At 36.8% G+C, this 21,818-nt stretch overlaps 2 protein-coding genes and 1 long non-coding RNA gene across 9 annotated transcripts; 2 read left to right on the top strand and 1 right to left on the bottom strand.

Annotated features, from left to right (window-relative positions):
• Positions 1–1,751: 1,751 nt before the first annotated feature.
• LOC116302117 (uncharacterized) lies at positions 1,752–21,813 on the bottom strand. Of its 7 annotated transcripts, none has more exons than XM_031711334.2 (4): positions 16,485–16,502; positions 11,048–11,120; positions 6,003–6,174; positions 1,752–4,513 (listed from the first exon to the last, which is right to left on the bottom strand). In XM_031711334.2, the coding sequence occupies exons 3-4, from the start codon at positions 6,133–6,135 to the stop codon at positions 3,093–3,095; spliced, it is 1,554 nt and encodes a 517-aa protein (XP_031567194.1). In that variant the 5' UTR covers positions 6,136–6,174; positions 11,048–11,120; positions 16,485–16,502; the 3' UTR covers positions 1,752–3,092. The 7 variants fall into 7 exon arrangements, with proteins under 7 accessions (XP_031567194.1, XP_031567190.1, XP_031567191.1 ...); XM_031711330.2 differs by lacking the exon at positions 16,485–16,502 and adding an exon at positions 11,455–11,570; XM_031711331.2 differs by lacking the exon at positions 16,485–16,502 and adding an exon at positions 11,208–11,259.
• LOC116302119 (uncharacterized) lies at positions 13,709–15,153 on the top strand. Its single transcript, XR_004197816.2, has 3 exons — positions 13,709–13,794; positions 14,101–14,323; positions 14,565–15,153. It is a non-coding gene; the product is annotated as an uncharacterized LOC116302119 (long non-coding RNA).
• On the top strand, positions 15,757–19,954 carry LOC148909026 (uncharacterized). Its single transcript, XM_089033610.1, has 2 exons — positions 15,757–17,131; positions 17,215–19,954. The coding sequence occupies exons 1-2, from the start codon at positions 16,992–16,994 to the stop codon at positions 18,272–18,274; spliced, it is 1,200 nt and encodes a 399-aa protein (XP_088889736.1). The 5' UTR covers positions 15,757–16,991; the 3' UTR covers positions 18,275–19,954.
• Positions 21,814–21,818: the final 5 nt, after the last annotated feature.

Genomic DNA, 21,818 nt, shown 5'->3' with positions numbered 1-21,818 from the left:
TCATGTTTATTGTGGTCAGAAACAACCAATCACAGACACGATACATGAAGCCTAGCACGTGCACACGGCGTGGAAAGCGCGGGAAAACTGACCGAAAATGGACAAATGTTCATGAAAAATGTCATATTTTACCAACTCATGAAAGAAAAAGAGTTTTTATTTTGATTACAATGCTATATAAACAAAAGTTATTGATATTCAAGTGTTATTTTTGACTTTCGCGGTGAGGATCTTTCCTCGGTCTTTTCTCTTTTATTCATTAGTTGTTGAAATGATGCAATATATACATGTCACGCTCGTAAAATGTAACGCATGCCTGTCAACGGTTTGCGTTGCGCTATGATAATATTATTTTGTAAAACTGAAAAAAAGAAAAGAGAAGATTGAAATGATAACATTTTAAAACTCGAATAGGATTTTAAACCGTCATCGTTTAACTAGAGAAACAAATAAATAATACATCGGAGATGAAGAAAAAATCTATTTTTTGACGCCAAAAACAGATGTTCAATTAGTAAATTATGGTAAGCCATTTCAGCGCCTCAAGTTCCCACCGCAGTAGCCAATCAGGAATCAGAAAATGCTGGCTATTTTTCAAAACATGTTCTGTATTACTTGTGGTCCACTCTAGCGCTAAAAAATTACTCTTCCGATTAGTAGTGGGAAAAGGAAGCTTTTTAATTTCATTTGATTGACAGCTGGGATTCATCGGTGAGAACTAACAATGCCGTTCAAGATGTTAGTTACTATATTGTGGTTCAAACATCAGGAAGAAGGTAGAATTCTTTAGTTTAATCAAAAGCTCCGGAAAATCATTACAGTTATTAGTTATAAGCAGGTATATGGAATAGAGAACAAAAAGTCTAATTGAAAACATATGCTGTTGGGATCAAATGTAAAAGCACAGACAATAAATTCTCAATAAGCCTGAAGCGAGATGACGTTTTACCCCCGTCTCTAGACCATAATCCTTTTCACACTGCTTTTGTTCTTTAATTATGACTATTGTTCCTGTATTCTCTAAGGAATCAAAAATTTTAATATGAAAGAATTTTTAAAACTATTATGGTCTAGAGACGGGGGTAAAACGTCATCTCGCTTGAGGCTTATTTATTGGAATGCATGAATATGGATTTTTTTAGGTCCAATTTTCCTCGAAGAATGGGTTCCCTGTGGTTAGCAAATCTATCCGTTCTTCTCCGTCGAACTCGCCATCATTTTAACACAGGAATCCCACGGAGATAACATGATGAGTGCAAGAAAAAAGGTCTGAGCTGGGAGATACGATGCCGTGTCTCAACACTACTCCTCCTCCCTTCCCACACACATTCAGTTTAAGTTAACTTTTGTATAACGTAATGAGTGTAGCCAAGAGAATATGAACTAAGAGAAGGGATCCTACCTATATAGCCTTGTAACCAGCATGTGCACAGTTTGATGCTATTTTTAGCTTGGACATGATATTTTGAGCGAAGAACCAGATTGGTTGATTTCTTGAGGGTAGGCGGTTTCCAGTCTTGCAGTAAACAAAGCCTGTGTTTTTGTCGTGGACGTAGCGAAATATGGCGCTTTTCGTGTTCTAAAACTAGGCATTAAAGGCAAGCATGATTATCGCGCGGGCATGGTAACGAGTTAAAATTAGCATCAATGATTCTAAAAATAGCATCAAAGTGTACACATGATGGGGCACGGAAATTCCTTCTCTTAGTTCATTTTCTCTTGGTGTAGCTAATGAGTGGCATGCGTCTGTATCAAAATCACTGTCTTTTAATACTGTTAGCGCCGTTACACTCAGTAGATATAATGTTCCTCGCACTTGTGGCATAATTTTGCTGCGAGACTGAAGCTGTGTAAAGTTAGCCTACTGGTATAAATCACTAAGAATAATACTAAAGGGAATAACAAGTGATCGATAGATTAGGTATATTCAGATTGACTAAGGTTCGTTGGTATTAATAATTTCTTCCTATTTTGAAAGAATCTTATAAAATAACTGTTATGAATGTCGCGTTCTGATTGGTTTGGAGCGCGTACTTCATGAGAGCACATTGCACGCGCGCGCACTTTCCGTTGCGTCATTCCTATCTATTATTGGAATTTGTATTTTATAAAAGAAATAAAAAACTTGCTTGCTGTGCTGTGTGCAGTCATAAAGCACTTGGGGATTGGCAGAACACTCGAGAAGTGTAGAGAAGCACTCCGCTACGCGTCGTGCTCCTCCTAACACTTCTCTCGTGTTCTGCCAACCCCCGCGTGCTTTATGACAGCACACAGAACGCGCGCGCGTTTTCTATTTCTTCAGTATTTCCATTTTAATAGGCAAAGTAGTTGTAATATATTTAATCACTTCTTGTATCAACGTAAGAGGGCCTATTCCAATTATATCCCAAAGGTCAGGGAAAGACTGGTTACGATCTAATGGTTCGCGCAAAGGATTGTGGGACTGATTTCGGAGAAGCGATATCGCATGGGTTTTTTTAAAGTGGGCTTTGTATTTTTCTCGCGACACCGCATGAAATTTGTCGCCGACGACGTAGCAAAGTAGAGCTTGTTTGGCGTGTAACAGTTTTACCGAATGCCAATAATAGGAGCCCACAATCCTCTGAACCAAAAAGTTGTAATCAGTCTTCAGTGTGCTCGCACACTACAAGCCGGCTACGTCATCGTTACCGTGCGATTGCTCGTTCACTATGAATAAATAAAGGATTAATTTTGCAGGTGTATTGAATGTTTTTATACTACCCTTGTTGCCGCAGTTCGTTATGTACTTCAATATAGATCATGTCGCGGTGCTGCTACGGCTGCATTGGTAGAGAATAGAGTGGCCACGGCATTTTCCCGTTCAAACTAAAACAATTAAGAATTAGTGGTAAAGCGCACAACGAAGCGTATATACAGTAATGGAATACAGTAACTCTATGGCGGGAAATGCCAACTAGAACGAACCAAAGCGCTTCATGCGGCCACCGAATTTGATCTTCGCTTCCTGTCGCCGTAGTACCGTCTCACCGTAGTCAATGAGAGTTCCTCAGTGTCAATGCAAATAAAGCAGGATTTAAAGTTCTAAGAATTAAGTCTGCAAGTAGTTAAAATCAGTGAATATCGTTTTTGACTTTATGTTTCACAATACCACAGCTTTCTCCAAAGGTAAAAGAGCTCATTCCATGGTAATTGATGCCAAGCGCCGACGTCCCAAAAGTACTATTGGACAAAATGAGGAAAAAACACTCAGCCAGTAAGAAATGATCTAGGAAAACTCCCAACATTCCTTGGTAAGTTGGAAATCGTTGTTTCTGGAAGATTCCGATATGTTCTGGCTCCACATCCAATGTGAGAACTTTGCCAGGATATCGTTGTAAACCATATTCTTTGACCGCAACGTGGTCAGTGGCTAAGAACCATTTTATATCAGAACTTTTTAGGTTGGGATTAGACTTAACGATGGACTTCTCCACCACTTGCGCACAATTGAAAAAGCTCTCGAAGTTTTTCGTATTGACACGACGTTTTCTACCAAATGCAACATCGCCCATTCTAATATGCAAGCCAATCACGGGCGTACCCTCCTCAAAGCTTGCATTTTTGATCTTTGATAACTTATTATCCAGTTCGGGAGATCTTTGGAATAGAAATTCGTATGAGCATCCTACGAGAAGGTATTTTAAAGGAGGGAATATAATTCCCATCTCATCGGCTAATTGAGAGAGGTAAGGGTTTGACCATATCTCTTGCGCAAAATTCCAAGTAGCGGTAATCACCTCTACAGGTCGGTTAAAATAGCTGTTAAAATCAACATTACGAAACCAACGCGCAAAATCCGGGTAAGAATTACCAGGTTTTTCGAAGTCTTTCTGATGTAAGTTTTTTGGCAACCCTTTGCCCCAGTAATGAGTCCTAGATTCAAGGCCTTTTAAATTTGCTACAGTATAATTCCATTTGATTCGTTTTGGCCAGAGAAAGTTTTCTAGTGCTAGTGGGGCTGGATCATTCCAGTCTATGAGAAAAGCTCTTTTCGTAAGAACCGCTAGAAGAAACAAGGATGAAATCCCGCCAATTCGATTGCCGTATCCCGCACAACCGTAGCCTTTTCCTTTGCAGGAATAAACCAGGAATTTTCGAGGGCGTATGGAGTTGAGTATTTCATCATGTACGACTGCATAGTTCTCTTGCCAGCCCTCCCCACAAAGTTTCTGACTATTGAAACGTTTCTCATTGGTTTCCAAATATACATGAGATAAGTTAACGACTCTGTCTTTGTCCCATAAGCCGAAGCTGGAGCTAGGCTTCACGGTTTTTACGCGAGTCATTTGTCTATTATTGCTTTGATTTTCTTCAGTTAAAACTGTCTGAGGTTTTCTTTTCGGTTTCGATAAATTCTGATGACGTCTTTTATGCCTTTTTCGCCGAGGTTTGACCAGTCTGCTGTAGTCTTCTTTGAGGTCAACCATCTTTCCTTGGACGTGAAGAACGTTCCCAAAAGAGTCTTCAAAAACTCGGTTAAATGCTATATTAGCTGAAAAATAAATGTGGAGGAATTCATAAGTTATTGAGTACAGTAAAAACCCGCGTATAAGAACCTAAAATTTAAGAACCTGTTAGGCTAAAATTTCATTTTTAAGCACCCTTCACATAAGAACCATTTTAGGCTAAAGTCCTAAAACAGGTTCTTATTTTTTAAAAAGAAAAAAAAATTAGAATCAATCTTTTCAAAAATTTATTTATAACACACTGTGTGTACACAATAATGCTATAAACACTATAACTGTACATGGTTACTGTAAAGAACATGTCCTCATTGAATAAAAAAATCCAACTTAAAATGAAACTTGATTTCATTTCTTGAACAAAAGTTAACCTAATTAAGAACCTAGTTAGCCTAATTTAACACTAAATACCATTTATATAAGAACCTGTTTAGGCTAACTTGAAAAAACCTAGGTTCTTATACGCGGGATTTTACTGTACCAGAGTTAGACTCGGTTTGCCTAGCATGTTGCTTTTCTGTTGCTCGTATAACCTAGCTACAGTTGTCGACAGATAACCACGAACACTTTACTATTGTAGATCCCCTTTCCCCAAGTTCAAAGTTGGTTTATTTTCGAAGTTTCCCATCCTTTAGCTGGGGGAGAGGGGGGAGTTCGCACTGCTTTTGTCAAGCACTGTACCTTTACGCTTCAGGATGACATTGATGGGTTAATACACATTGAGTTTTATTCTCATGGCTGCCGCGCGATGAAGGTCCATGTATCACCTTCTTATCTATAGTTTACTTTACAACATTATGAATATGTTCTGTTCGTCATGCCCTTGTAACTAGATTATTAATGACTTCGTAAAGCTATGATCGTGTTAGTGTCGTACCAAGCAATTTGATTGGATGAGTAATGATCTCATGTACTATCAGTTTGGTTCAAAGTTCGTGTATCCGTATTGTGAGCTTGTTGAATGCTGCCATGGTTCCCACTGAAGCCGTATGCTGTATGATTCTGAAAAAGTCGCGGTACACAGATGTAATGTCGACCTTAATGGTGGCATGTGCGAGAGCATTCTCATTTCATTAGATGAATCAGTGATCACGTGCATGCCGTGGTTTGTTCGGGATGTCGTAAATTCGGTATTGTCATCGTGCCGTGCCGTGCAGTTTAGAAGTTTAAAAATCTATACTGAATTGATCATGAAAATGCGCGTATAGTGTGCTTAACAAAATAAGTATACAAAGTAATCAATAATAAGTAATAGAGCGTTAGAAGTGATTTTTGCCTCTGGCTCGAGAGACTAAGGAATCAGTAATAATAATTCCGTAATGATGAAAAGGTAAATTATACACCGTGAAAAGATGAAAAAACTTACTTATCTTTTCACGGTGTATAATTTACCTTTTCATCATTACTGTTTCATTAGAAACACCGACGCAGCTCACACTAGTTTTTAGCTAGTTATATCTTAATAATAATTCCCTTCATAGTTGAAGCTGTCAAGAAAATTATTCTCGAAATCATTACCCATTGCTTGTCGAGGTGTCCACGAGATCTGACTAACCACCATCAAAAATAAAGCACAGGTCAAAGGAATAACAAGCACGAAGCTTCTTAGTGAAAATTGCCTGCGAAGCCATCGTGGACGCCAAAACCTCATAAAGCAGCAATCAGATGTTGCAAGTCAGATTCTTGGAAGCTATGAAAAACAAAACACAAGAGTAAGCGGCAATAAAATTCCAGAGTTCAAAGAAATTGTCTATAGTGTCATCACGTTGATTAATGTGAATAAGTCAGATGTCGTTGGTCCCATGTATCATATGTATGACACATTTCATGATACCACTCAATATTAATGTATTTTAGAGTGGAGTCTCAGGCAAAAGCAATGAATTAATCACTGCAGCTCCAAGCTAAACTGGTGTATCCATTTTCTACTATAGACTTGGAAATATGTAACTAGTAAAAATTTGAAAACTAAGACTGAAAGCTGAAAGCTAAAGATCGAACATCTAAATTTGTGCTGGAAAAAAATGGATCCGCTTTACGGCTCACGCTATGGAATCTAATGGAATCTGGCCTGCGATCAGGTTTCCTTTTTCTTTTCTGTTGATGGAAGCAAGGATAGCGCACTGAGGGAAAGTGCAAAATTCTCGAGAAACTTAGCGCGAATTTACTGTCTTCACGCCTTGTAGTTTATCTGTTTCAAATGGAGTGTTGTTGAATCTTTTTATCTTTTATTTTTTGCCTTCGCTTGGTAAGGTAATAGGAAGTTATAACTTCCACAGATGACTGCTGATTACAGAATTATAAGGAATCAGTATATGACAGATAACTGGAAAGAAAAGCATGCACTTGCACTTATGATGGCTATCAAACAAGGTGAAAATGTCCCATAAAAAGTAAAATGAATAAATGTAGGAATCATACTCCGATAGAAAAGAATCCGTACAATGATGCACTTGTTACTTTGTTGTATAACAATACACTCTCAGTTCTTGACAAAAAAATTTTTTACGTTGCCGAAAACTTCTCTGACTATATAAGCCTAGTTCGTTAACTATTCACAGCCTAATACTTTTTTAACCATATACCTGCCTTCGTCTTACACTAGCGAGTCTGCAATTATGGATAGAAATGTTCCAAAAAAAAAACATGGCTTTTATGACTGCTCCCATTAAATTGCAATAAAAGCTGGTTTGAAAAAAATATCAGCAAAAATGAGACAAGAACAGAAAATAACTTATAAACTTACCCTAAAGTGGATGACAAACGTTGAATACGAGAATTCGGAATTTTTCTAACAAGGCTTAGTATTCTGTGCGTGAGTCTTACACAGCTATTAGAATTCTAAATTGGTCTGATAAATGACCAAACGCGCGCCAAAAGGGCTGTTTGACTGACTCAGCTGCCAGTAGGACTAGACTATGGAGCGTAAACGTGCTCGAGGTTGGGTTAACGTGATGTAAAGTGTGCGCAAGCTGCTAAATCCTGCCACTTAAAAATCAATCAAACTCCCACCAATTGGATACGGAGCAACCGAATATTATATTACTGGTGACTTTGGAGACCAATTATACTAATATCAATGGCGTTCAGGCAGACAGTAAAGACTAAGTTGATCTCGTGGTAAAAGTTTAAACACTGTTGAAAAACTACCAGCTCGAGCATAACCACAAGACCAAGAGTCGCCTTTGCTGACCGCAATCTCCATCACGAAACATTAAACTTGATATCTCTAGGATTTAGATAAAAAGCGAGTGGTTTTGGGTGAAGATAAAGTTGTTAGAAGCATCTTGACTGAGTAAAGCCGAATTGACATAAAAAGTGATTAAATTCAAAGAAAAAATGAGAGCAATAAAAGCTACAGTCTAGCGTCCCCTCTGAATACACTACTGATTTCATACCCCTGCACGTACGGCAGTGCAGAGCCATCGAGGAAAAGGCAAGGGGAACTATCGATTGTTGCAGAAAATATAACTTTCGTGCTAGAAAGAGAGTAAAAAACTAGACGGTATAAAGAAACTGTGATGCAAAAGCTTTTGTAAAACTACGTATTTTACAGTGTTATATAGTCGTGGCTTCTTATTTTGGTAGGTTTTGTGTGCGGAAACGAAGAAGCTAAGCCCGCCTGATTTTTTCTCAGTCCATGTCGCGGTTTGATTGCGGAAACAGGCATCGAAAAGTATCTTTTCTATAAGGAGATTTCCTGGTTTATAGTTTATCGAATAAAATCGGCTTAAATGCTAAAGAAAATAAAGCGAAAATACGAAAATGAAACTACAACCTAAAAGTCACAATCTCCACTTATCAATACGTTTTTGGTTTTTTTTGCCATTTCCTCCTCATAGGAGTTACTTGAGATTTCTTACTGAAGACCAAGGTTCCCTAACAACAATTTAAGAGATTTATTAGCTATTAAATTTTAAACTGCACTTAACCCAGATGGTTACTTTTTACTTTGGCATCTAAAAACGTGCGCTTATTTTCCTACTGCCTTGCATGATGGAATCAGGAGAGATGCAGGTTTATGGAATCGCTAAAAAAATGAAATTGAACGGACGCTTTTGTGACTGTATTGTGTTAGAGACACTCTCAATTATGACTTGAATCCTCTTTATATAAAGGAATTTGATGATGTCTCGCTATATTATATTTGGAATGGTTGTCGGGTCTATTTTCTGGCCTATAATACACTTTACAAAATTACTCTATTTTGATGGACAAGAGGAGTACAATTAAATCCCAAATTGTACTCTGTTAAGTTGCTCAGTTTTGTTGAGTTTATGATAAACAAAAAATCGCACAATCTTCTCGTAGAATTCGGAATTTATAGATACTCGTGATGTTTTGAAAGTTCTCAAATTGAACATGCCTAAAGACTCGTCCAATTTTGAAAACTTTCAAAACATCACTCGTACCTATAAATTCCGAATTGTACTCGAGATCGTGCGATTTGCTATACTTATCAGGGACATCGGAGACGGAGGGCTAGAAGGGCTATAGCCCCCCACCTTGCACACTAAACTTGCACATCTACTTGCACGTTTTGTATTCTGAATTGTAGCCTCCCCCCCCCCCACCCCCCCCCCCCCCCCCTCCCCCCGTCCGTTAAAAATAACGCTCCGACGTCCCTGCTTATGAACATTTAAAACGGGCCTGAAATAGTTTTAAGATGAGCCGATTAAGTGAAAATCCATCCTGTTGCATTGGTCGAATTGCGAAAGAGACAATTGAGTCGCTAAGATGTAAGATGGTGTGAATAAGGTTAAGAAAATGGGAAAAGGGACAGATGAAAGAGAAAAGAAAGAGAAAAGAGAGGAAGAGAAAAGAAAAGAAGGAAAGGAAAGAGAGAGGGGAATAGAAAAAGCATACAGATTGAGAAATCTAGGGATAGAATCTTTCTTCAAGTATATTTCTAACGAGGACTGTCCTATTCTATTTAAGAGGTACATCAATGTTTAACATTCGACTGATAAGAAAAGTACACTTAGAAGACGATCTAATCATAATGTAGAAAGCATCCATAAACTAATTCTGTACTAAGCATGAGTTACTTTACTACTCCTTGTGGGGTCAAAATTAATTTTCTTACAAGTGTTGTTTTTAATTGAAAAGAATATCTCCTGTGATGTGATTATTACTTTTCATGAATCAAAAAGGAACCACTAAAAGAATCACACAAAGAGTGGTAATTTCCAGATTTATTTTAGAACAAAAAGGTGATAGCAATGAAGAAAAAAAAGCAATGAAAAAAGCTAACTGAAATCTTTAATTTTCGGATTAATGGTGCATGTACAATCAGTTCAAAGGTTTTTTGTTTTCGCTCCGAGACTCTTGTAGGCTTATGCTTATCAAATTGTTGAATCCCACTTAATTAAAAGCTTACTTACTATGGTTTAAAAAAGATGATAGGAATGATTAGATGAGAAGAGTAATAAAAACTGATTTCATTCTAGAAAGAGGACTTTTATTTAACAATTAAGACCTTTCAATTTTATAGAAAATTAAAACGACCTCTGGGTTGATCAAAGTCAAGGCATGACTAACTCACAGATAGAACTGTGAAACGACTTCTGGATTGATCAAGTCAAGGCACGACTAACTCACAGATAGAACTGTGAAACGACTTCTGGATTGATCAAGTCAAGGCACGACTAACTCACAGATAGAATTCTGAAATGACCTCTGGGTTGATCAAGTCAAGGCACGACTAACTCACAGATAGAACTGTAAAACGACTTCTGGATTGATCAAGTCAAGGCACGACTAACTCACAGATAGAACTGTGAAACGACTTCTGGATTGATCAAGTCAAGGCACGACTAACTCACAGATAGAACTGTGAAACGACTTCTGGATTGATCAAGTCAAGGCACGACTAGCTCACAGATAGAACTCTGAAATTTCCTCTGGGTAGATGGTCTAAGTCAAGGCAAGGCGAACTCACAGATTGAAGTAGGATCTACCATGGTAACAAGAGAAAATAAACGGAAATAAAAGAAAAAGTGACAGAGAAAAGAATGAGAAAAAGAAAATGCTAATCAGAAGGAAAAAATTAAAATGTTAAATGTTATGAGAGGTGCCGCTGAGCACTGAGCTCCACTGATTACTACTTTATCAACATCTTTGGAACAATTATTTTGTACTTTCGAAAGAGAAACCTACGAAAGATAAGACAATAAAAGAATTTAACGAACTGGACTGATTATAGTTAATAAGGGCATGAGTTTTTAATAGGAGAAAGTCAACATTAATAGATCTTTAATCTTCGGTTTTCAATGAAGTTTTTAAAACAAAAAAAGCGAAATCGTGCCAATTACTTTTGATGGAAAAGGGTCACGCGGGAAATCAATGGAACATCAACAAGCCCATTCACTAGCGATCTTTTATCGCTTTTCCTTAATTAGTTCTTGAGCCTAGGGCTAGGCTCTTTCACTTTTCGCACGCTAACAAAAATCCCCTCAAAAAACACTGAGTATTCTATATATTCTGTGTAAATTTATCATCGAAGGATTTTATGCTCAAAGAATTCGAAATTGCAGATAAAAGGCTTGACCTTTTTTACGTACCTTGTAAGCTTGGCGAAAAGTGTTACTAGAATTCAGTCATCTGTTTGCGTTAAGGAAAGGCGAGTTTCCATCACTAAAACGAAATTACACATTATATGCTCAACTATATCTCAAAAGTAAGCCATTCTTAGGAAACTTTGGTGAGGAGTGGTTAAAATACCTTAAAGGATTAGCGAGAATTTCGAAATAGAAGCGCGCATGCTATGAGATTGATCTTCAACTGAGAAATAAAGGATTAGTTTTGAATTACCGAGCTAAAGTGAGTACAGTCGATTGGCCGGACGGAAACATTAAGCGGATTAAACTTGATAGCTTTTTATGCGCAAATTAAAGACCAAGTCAAGTTATTAAAGATCGATGGTGATCTCGTTGACGAACAGAAAACAGGTTTATGTGGGTTAATTTACCTGCGCTTGAAATCAGCGAGGTTGGTATATCCGGTCCTTTTCTCTGACTAGTTTCATTCATATGAGATACATTTGCTGCAAAGCGTCGTGTTTTGAACAAGCTTCATACGCAAACCAGCATAAAGCAAGAGCCCTGATCTCTGATATGATCTCGAGCATCATGGCGTGTCCAATCAAATCCCTGCAAATCCACCAATCTCGAGCCTCGTGGATTGAGTGTCAGCGGAGACATCTGAAGGACTAAATCTCTAACTTTTCACCAGACTGGAACCATTTTCATTGAATTATTAATAGAGGAAATTTGCAGTTGAATTTTTGGTTTCCACCGGGTGCTCTTTAAGATTTGTTAACTGCATTTCTGACATCTATTGATTCTAAACTTTGATAGTTGACTGATTTGTAACGCGTATATTTCATATGCATATCCTCACATGCGTGCTTTCTAGATCGAATTAGAATTTAGAAGTCGATTTTCTGGTGGAGTGAGGAAAACCAGAGAACCCGAAGAAAAATCCTCGAAGCACAGAAAAGAGCCAAAGCACAAAAAAGAGCACGCTGATTCGTAGTATAACTACAGCCATCATATCAGTCGCCGACTGTTTGGTAATTCAGTAGCCATATCTCAAAAAGCGCCAACAATTATGATGATACAAAAATATAAGCTGAAAATATTTCAAAGCATAGCGCGGAAGCGGCATTGTTGTGCTTTCCAGGAGATGTGGCTCAAACAGATAGTCAATTTTTGTACATTCGAGATAAGAAATGATTAGCCGACCAACATTCTAGCCAAAATGACGTTCCTCAATGGGTGTTTCATAAAGTACGATCAATCCAAAGTCTGAGATGTTTTGTATCTCGCACATTCATGCGTCTACATAAAGAAATGAATCGTGCGCTTTTTTCGCCTCGACGCGTGCTCAAACAGTCCTAGTTTTCTTAAACTGCCTGAAGGACATTTCTCTTCGATCAAAGGTTTTAGATAAATATCGATTGACTTACGGTTACCTCAAATTTAAGAATTCCCCTGAAGCAATTCTTTCTCGGATCGCTCAACGAAAGAATGCGCACTCATTCAGAAAACCAAGTTGAAAGAATTCAAAGAGGATTCTAATATTAGTGGCAACAAGGCAATATAAGGGGCTGAATATCTATTTCCTTTAGCACTCCAACTGACAACCCTTTATAGTGGTTATAAGAGGCACTAAATAAACTAATGCTTAGCTGCGACCATGGTAGTACAATATTTGAAACTAGCCTAGTTTCAAATATTGTAACACTCTGGCTATTTTCAAAGAAAGTAATAATAGAATTCAAGCTGTTTTCGTTCACTTGCGTGCGAAAGACAACGAAAACTCTAGTTACGGGTGCTAACTCTAAATAAATTATATGTTCAAAGCAATTCCAAATCCATAACAATTATTTCTTAGCTTGGATCTCGTATGTTCTAGCAACATCTTATTGAGTTGTATAAATGGAGAATTACAGTTTCATGTTGATTATCTACAGCAGCTGGTTCTTATGTTTCTTAAGATATTAGGGACGAGGTTCACCTGATGAGTAGTGACCCTAGTATATGGGAGTCGTTAGTGGGTACCGAAAACTACCCCCTCCCACCCCTCCCCACCCAATTGCCTCCTTGAAACACTCGCTACTGGTAGTCGGTAGAGACTGGTTCTATAAATTCTATTTCTATTCAGAAATACGCATGCGCATACCTTGATACAGACATTCCATTCATTGCTTCAAATCGACTCGTAATGGTTAAGATATTTGAGTTTACAATCAAGAATGACTCAGTTGTTGGGTGGTGATTACCGGCTATCCCACCCCTCCCCCCTTAATTAGGTTCAAGCAGATGAAACGAATTGTTTTGACCTCATCCCTAGCAATGATTCAGTCAGTCCTGTTATCAAATGATTGCATGCTCATTAGCCTAACACATGTAACGGTTTAACCTGGAGATTTGTCGGGGTCAGTACTGCATCACTGGATTTAGATTTAATCGGTACCGCGGGTTAACTGTTGACGGTTTGTCGTTCGAACTAGCTGCTGTTTAATTAGAGATTGCAAACAAAAGGTTAAAATAAAAATGGAATTTCAAGTAAATATTCTACCTCTGTGCCAAAGATTATATTCCACTAAGTGCAATGTTCATCACACACACGTGCACGCTCAGGGGAGGGGGAAGGAGTTGCAATTCCCTATAAGAATAACACTATAACAACATTATAACACTTTATAAAATAACTAAGACATAACGCGCGCTCTGATTGGTCAATTACCGTTTTATATAACTGAACATAGATCGTGAGGAAATGACGTCAGCAACGCCAGTTAATCGTTAGTTGTATTTTAGTTATTTTATCAAAGAGATAGAAAACTGCCCTTGCTTATGCTATGTTGAGTTATACAAGCACTTGGGAAATTGCGTAAGCCCTTGTGAAGTGCCGAGAAGCACTCGCCTAAGGCTCGTGCTTCTCCTAGCACTTCTCGGACTCACGCAATTTCCCGCGTGCTTGTGTAACTCAACATAGCAAGCGCGCTCGTTTTCTATCTCTTCAATATAGTTTGCGCGTTTTGTCGCGCGCTCGTTTTAACGTAGACTTCGTTAGACAATTTACAAATTTGCAATAAAATTGTTTTTAGGTGATAGCACATGACGGGCAGTGATTTCAAGCCAAAGAAGATATCGAGATTTAAACATTTGATTGATACACTGAAGCGATTGGACAGTTTCCTTCTATGTCTTCTTTGAAAGTATTGATTCCTTCATGGCCGCCTCGTGAGAAGCCAATTCAGAAGATGCTATGGTTTTGAGTGTTCTGTTTAGTTCTTCCACCACGCTTGCTTCGTGTTCCGTGCCTTAACTGTGAGTACCGCACATATATCAACCACTTGTAATCAAAGCATAACCTGTCTGCTTTATGCTACTACTGACATGCACTAGTCAACCTTGAATTAACCGACATTTTACTGAGTGTTTTTACTCCGCCAAAGATGTATTATTTAGTGACTAACAGTCTAAGTAAAACATAAGAAAACATTGGAATTTGTGTCTCTATGTATTAAGTTGAATATTCTTTCACGGACGAAGAAAAACCTCATTCTAGGAACTCGACGTCCTTAATCCGTGAAACAGACGTAAAGTCTAACAGATTGCCATGTTGTTGCCAGAAACTCCCCATTAAAGCCTTTATTTTAAGACTGGGCGGTAAACTCCTACGCCGACCCTCAGTACATACGATGCCGCGTAGCCCAACCAACTGGGACGTTCGTCGTGATCAGATGAAATAAAAGTAAGTATCTCCACAAATCAAAAACTTTTCCCATTAGCAGCAATATTGAGTGGAGTATTGATACAGCGAATGGAAAAAGTGATTTATGATATTCAAATGTCATTTCAAATCAAGTTGATTGAAGAACTTTATTTGAAAGAACGTTATGATCCAGTCATCTTATTGGAATGGTCAATACCGTATGATTAATTTAAAATCTATATTACTTTGAAGGTTTTTAAATGAAATACTCGCATTCTGAATAAGTAAGGATGGAACTTGGTCTCTTTCTATAGTGCGTTAGTTTCGACTTGGATTTACAATAACGAAAAATGAAAGTTTAGCTAAACAAAAAAAAAATTAAATTTGAGGGGGAAAGAAAGAAAACAAAAATATGCGGGCAAATTTCAAGTTAACGCGTACGTTCGTCGCATTTTTATTTATGTATAAATTACAGGTTTCGCTGAATCCATAAACTAATTACGATTTTGAGACGACAATACCAGGAAATATTGACGGCTAGCTGGGAGATAATAATAATAATAATAATAATAATAATAATAATAATAATAATTTAATAAATTTCTATAGCGTTATATATTACACTCCATAACGCTTTACAATGAACTTTCAAACATAAAATATAGAAATATAAAAAGATTAACACATAAAAAAGGAAAAAAACTGACCAATTTTCTTTGATTAAAAGCGAAATTCTCATTACGAGCCGCGCTATGGCGAAAGCAACAAGCGTAAAAATTTGACGCACGCTCGCTCAAGCTTCACTTTTCGTCGCGCGTTAGCCAATTAGAAACCTTAATCTTGAAACGACAATACCACAAAATATTGTCGTCTCAAAAATACAAGAAACTATTAAGTGAATCGCGATACACTAAAGTATCGCGATACTAGGCAATAAAACGTTGTGAATCAAAAATAAATGGGATATCTTGAACCAAATTTTATATTTACAAAAAACAAAACGAAATCTGTCGATTTGATGCGGTCGATTTGATGTAATAATTTGACCGCGGCTTAAAACATGAAAATTCCGCCAAATGTTTTGACTATCGATATCCCCACTGCAGAGCGTAGGTGTTTTCGTTGACAAGTATTTAAATACTGTATATGTATATAACGATGGTAAGATAACGAGTTTTGTCGAGTCCAGACAATACAGCACAGCAGTCCTTAATTTCTTGATTCAAAAAAGGGCTAGAATACGGTGAAATGTTTTGCCAATGTATTGCCAACGGAGGGAGAGTCTTACATCATAAGAACTGTTGTTGAAACTCGAATACAGAAACAAAATTTCTTTGATTGACCTAAAAAAATTACCAAGAACTTCTTCTTCATATCCGTTAAACATTAATGTAAACAGTACAAATGAAAATCTACGTGTATCCTTTAGCATGCTGTATAAACATTTTAACGCTAATTTAGGATGCGGTTTTCAAGAATTACCGGCATAGCTTCCTCGGTTAGTTTAGAGATCAAATAATTCTTTCATTTTGCAGCGCTTTTTAGAGAAATTAAAGTAAAACGGTGGGTGTCATCACAGTTGAAGTAAAATTGAATACTGGAAGTAATTTCTATTCTGTTAGCTGTCAGCTCTATTGTTTAAAACAATGTGGTAACAGACCATAATTAACAGAAGTTCCCACCCTACTTATTCATCTAAATATACCATATTGAATAGAATAAGTCTAAATACTTGGGTTAATTTGAAAGAACGAGTAGTTTATGGTTAGTTACCTTACGTGAAAACAGCCAAGAATCGCGGCACCGCCTTCGTGTCTTCGGTGAATAATAATCATTCACATCTTCTTGACATATGAAACTTACGCTTAACAAAAGGTCAACAAAAGGAAACTGACGCTCACGCCCCCTCCTAAATCACGGTCAAACACGCAATTTTGAACATTTTTTTGTACATTTTGTTGGATATATTCATCTCTTCTAACAATATGAAAAAGGTAGCAACGGAAAACGATAGAATAACATCTCCTTTCAATGTTTTTAGTTTTCTGGATCTCGTAGATTATTTTTTACCCCGGTCAATTTGGAATTTTTGATCATCGGTGAGGTCAATGTTTGTATGGCTTTCCTCGTATTTCAGCACACGTACGTGCACAAAAACCCCTATAAATAGCTCCAAAATCAACCAATCAAAAAGGTAGCAGCTGAATTGATTAGTATATGGAAAAACCCGCATTTTGATGTAAAACAGACCCACATTCGTAAGGATTTTACGCGGTCAAAATGAATTCGAATGTTATACTTCTTGCCTCTCTCGTACTGATTCTCTTCGCTGCCCCTGCTGTCGAAGCACTTGGAGAGCAATCTTCCGAAGGAGGTTCGAAAGGAGCAGAATTTCCTCATTTTTTCCACGAAATCAATAAGTAAGTAGCGTTGGAATTGATTTCTGGAAATGCGCGGGAATACTATAGTTTTAATTATATGTTTCCTAATTTTACAATTTCAGCTTTCTGATTTATACATTGTCGAAAAAAATACAACGCGATGGTGGAGAAAGCTATGAGTCGGCATTGAAGACTATTGTTGAAAAGGTTCTGGACGAATCGGGTCTTAAAGGGATCACCGTCAACAACAGAATTATCAGTGCGATCAAAACTCAAATTTACAATTTACAAGCAAAAGTTAAAGCAGCACGGTTAAAAGGCGGTGGCAGGTTGGCAAAGAAAATTTTAGACTCGTGGAAAAATGGAAAGACCTATCGGTTCAAAATATATTACAACGAGTTAGATGTTGGAAAACTTAAAGAGGAAAATAGAGAATTAAGGAAAACAAAAAGAAAACTTGAAGAATCATTAGTCCAAGAAAAGGTTAAAAAACTACACGAAGAAAAACTCACGGACGCCTTAAAAAGAACAGAAAAACAAAGGAACTATTATAAGAAGCAATTCAGAGCAATAGCGCTAAAAGTTGCCAGAAAACAAAACAAAGTGAGAGGTCCAGAAAATAATAAAACTTTTAATGAATACTCCCCACAGCAAAGGACAAGAATAAGATCTAGTTTGAAAGAACAATGCAAGACAACACTATCCTTTCTTGGCCTTTATAATTTTATGGCTACGAAAGTTGAAGTTTTTAATCCTGATACCGGAATGTTTGAGACTTTTGAGCTAGCTAACGAACAAGATATAGATTTTACTAACGCCCCAACAAAAGAATTGACTAGTGATGACATCAATGAACTGAATACCTGGTTATATATCAAAGACAAATTCAATCTTTCCAATGAAGCATGGAATGAACTTGCTCAAAAATCCAAGGAAATTCCATGTCAATATAAAATGGTAAAGAGGATGCAAGCATTAAATGGTCAATGGGAAGTGAGGCCAACCCCTGGTGATGCTGAAGGTATTCAGATTGAATTTGCTAAGAGTTTAGAAGAGCAAATACAAAGGCTACAGAAACAGGGAGAACTGCTGGAAGGAAATACCATACAGGTCAAAATCAGTGGTGATGGGACTAATGTTGGAAGGACTTTAAAAATGAAAACATTACTTATACGATTTTAAACGAAAAAGATATTGCTATGGGAGAGAAAGGTAATTATATACTAGCAGTCATAAAAATACAAGAAGATTATGATAACTTAAGAATATCCCTTTCTGATCTTACGAATGAAATGTCTAAATTAAAAGAAATTACTGTCAATAATATAACATATAACATAGAATATTTTCTGGGTGGGGATTGGAAATTTTTAGCTTTAGTTTGTGGGTTGGGAAAGGCAAACCAAGATCATGCATATGCATATGGTGCAAGTGCCCAAGAATGGAAAGGCATGATACTACTAAAACATGGTCAATTAGTGATTCAAAGCAAGGAGCAAGATCCCTTGATGAAATATCTAATCATGCCAAGTCTAAAAAATTTAATTGTAAAGCTGTTCCTCTCTTCCCTTTTATTCCTATTGATCATGTAATTATTGATAACTTACATTTATTCTAAGAATATCAGATAATTTAATTGAGCTACTGATTAGAGAACTCAGAAGGCAGGATGCAGTTGACAAGCTAAAAAAATTTCCAAATGGATTTCAAAGGGATAAGTACAAGCACATGACAGGCTATGAAACCTTTCTAAACAACATTGGAATATCATTTTCATGGAAAATCAACAAAGATACTAAAAAATTAGAATATAGAGATCTAACTGGCCCTGAAAAACTTATTTTATTTCAGCATATTAACTTTTCTACACTTCTTCCATTTTATGACAAATGTAATGATCTTGAAAAACTCTGGATTGATTTCATAGAAATCATAGGGGACCTCAAACTTACATTTTCATCTGAGGAAAGCATTATCAATTTGAAATGCAAAATCAGAAATTTCTTCTCCTTATTTCTCTCTTTGTATCAGGCAAAAGATGTGACACCCTATATGCATGCGCTGTATGCCCATGTTCCTGAGTTCCTATCACTGTACGAGAATCTCGCATATTTTACACAACAAGGGATGGAAAAATTTAATGACACTGCTTCAAAAAATTATTTTAGATCTACCAATCATAGAGGTATTTCTGCTCTGAAACAACTCTTTTTAAAGAAAAACAGAATTCACTTCCTTGAAGCAGAAGGCTGTGAGAGAGTTAAAGCCACATATCAATGTAAAAACTGCTCAAAAAGCTGCCATAATATTAAGACTTGCACTGAGAAATGTGCAAACTGTGGCTTTCAAACTTGTTGTGCACATCTTGAGAGAGTAAATAATGTATGGACAAAAAAATGCCTAATTGCACAATAAAAATTTTAATAGGTTATTCACTGGGTATAGGGTATTCACTGTGATGATCAACATTCTAACACAACAGTTAATGTGCTAGATATTTAAACATACCTTGTATCAAAAATGATGTTCTGAATCTTCATTAATATAAATCAAAACATCAATGTAGAGCTATATTGCAATCAAAACAACAGTAAAAAATATTGCTTCTTCAGACTATTATATTGCCTCTAAAAAAATATGTATATATTAAGCATAATCTAATACCAAAATTATTAATTATTGGCAAAGAAATGTATTTTTACTTATTCCATTGTTGTTAATTCTTATCTATAATTATGTAATTATGTTTCATCAAATATTTTTTTCCAAGTCATTTCTAGTATTATGAACTAAATGTACTGTAATTGTAACGATTTCCATCACCACGAACAAATGTAAATACAATAAAATTTCTTTCTTCAATCTCAGACTTCACATATTGATCTCCAATTAACTTATATTCTACTATAGGATTAGATTTTGAAAGCCAGTAGCGAACTGTTCCTTTAATTACAAAGGCAAAGTCTCCATTACCATTAAAAATGCGCTCATCCCACTTTTTACCAAGGAAATTGTCAATGGGTCTGTTGGATGGTAGCCCGTAAATAGTCTTTTGTCTTTCTTTAATACCTCTTACTACTGTGGCAAGTCCTCCTTCAAACACATCTGGCTCAACCCTAAGCTCTATGCGTACAGCTGGATCATCCCTTCGACCAGAAAACAATTTTCTCTTGATTTCCCGATATAATTGTCCATGGAATATTTCTTGTCTATCTCCAATTGAATCTGCGGAAGGTATATTCAGCTTTTCATGACGAACAAAGGGAAAGCTTGCTCCATCTCCAAAAGATTTTCACTCGTCATACTTTGTACTATACCCAACATAGTGGATTTTTATTCGCTTCTTTGACTTATCTACCTCAGTTACTACCACGTCATAAAGATTATTGTCTTTCTTTGACGATTTTCTTTGCTTTGAAGGAAAATCCGAGGAAAATTCCTGCATATACCTCACTGGAAATTTTGACTCACGTTTTACACGAGTCGTGTCCGCCATTTTGAAAATCCATATATGGGATTGATTCGCATGCGCAGTACATTAAAATGTGTCCGCGTAGGCCTAGGCGCTAAAAAGAGCAAATGTTCATAAATGTATGGAATAAGTTTGATATGATGCGACGGAACGGAAATCTTTAAAATCCTGATTTACGCACACATGCTACGCACCAATATTCATTCATAATAACTTGAACAGCTTGGGGGAAAATGTAAATAAACAGTAATTACTCATGAACTCTTGCGTCGTGGCTTAAATTTTACGAAGCGTAAACCACAGGAAGCCCAAGCATTTAATGAAAATTTTAGACACTGTACAGCATTTATATTAAAATATAACCTCTAGAGTGTGTTTAATCGTGTTTTAAGAACATACCTAGCACCCTGCTTTAACACTTTTAACAGTTTTTTTAATTTTCTAGATGTTCACTAAACCAAGCTTGGGTACCCTGTGTGGTATTTTAAAAACTCACTCCAAAACGAAGACAAATCATCTTAATCAGAAATCCTTATCTCTGTTATAATTTCTTTTATCCTCTTATGCTACGCATCAACACAAGATTAATATTTCTAAAAGCACTTTTCATTTCTTTTAACAAAGGTTGATATGAATCTGTCTTAAGTATTGCATGTCAGATTAACACAATTCGCCTTGAGAGATTTTTCCCATTTTCAACACATGCGTCTGGTTCCGGAGTTTTCCAATAGCTTCCAATACACGTTATATTTTCGTCCCTATTATTAAATGAATAAGTGTAAAAGGGGCTAGACTTTGGGCCATTAGACTCTTAGTGGGAATTTATTGAACGGAAAAGTTTTTTGAATATTCTATTCTCTTGCTCTCTTGGGAATAATTGCAAACCCACGATACGGTTTGGAACACAATACTTTCTAAGTGGATTCTGATTTTAGGTTGTCTCTGACTTAAAATATCCTAAAAACATTGGAGACCTATTGTACGTTTTGGTTTCTGAACTAAAACCTTCATCAGCATAAAAAACTGAAAATGATGCCCCACCCAAAGTGTTGCCTGCAAAAGTTGCTGCCATTGGGCCTCACTTAAGAATCAACGTCATCTTCCTTCGACCCCCCTCCCCTCCCCCTTTGTTTTTATATGTTAAACTGAACGTTCCCAAACTCACCTTTAAAAACAGCGTGACACTTATTAACTGCATATAAAAACAGGTGCACATGAATATAAACAACAGAAAAAATATTTTGTCTCCATTTT

The sequence above is a fragment of the Actinia tenebrosa genome, unplaced genomic scaffold (genome assembly GCF_029948245.1).
Source record: "Actinia tenebrosa isolate PJP-AT-01 unplaced genomic scaffold, QUT_ActTen_1.0 PGA_scaffold2__45_contigs__length_23673736, whole genome shotgun sequence".
Lineage (NCBI taxonomy): Eukaryota > Metazoa > Cnidaria > Anthozoa > Actiniaria > Actiniidae > Actinia > Actinia tenebrosa.
This window is presented reverse-complemented; position numbering and strand designations above follow the sequence as displayed.

Coding starts and splice junctions, on each gene's coding strand:
- LOC116302117 (XM_031711335.2), bottom strand. CDS start 6,135: ATGAGGTTTTGGCGTCCACGATGGCTTCGCAGGCAATTTTCACTAAGA. Junction 4,514..6,002: donor GACACCTCGACAAGCAATGG/GTAATGATTTCG, acceptor TTTATTTTTCAG/CTAATATAGCATTTAACCGA.
- LOC148909026 (XM_089033610.1), top strand. CDS start 16,992: ATGAATTCGAATGTTATACTTCTTGCCTCTCTCGTACTGATTCTCTTC. Junction 17,132..17,214: donor TTTTTCCACGAAATCAATAA/GTAAGTAGCGTT, acceptor TTACAATTTCAG/CTTTCTGATTTATACATTGT.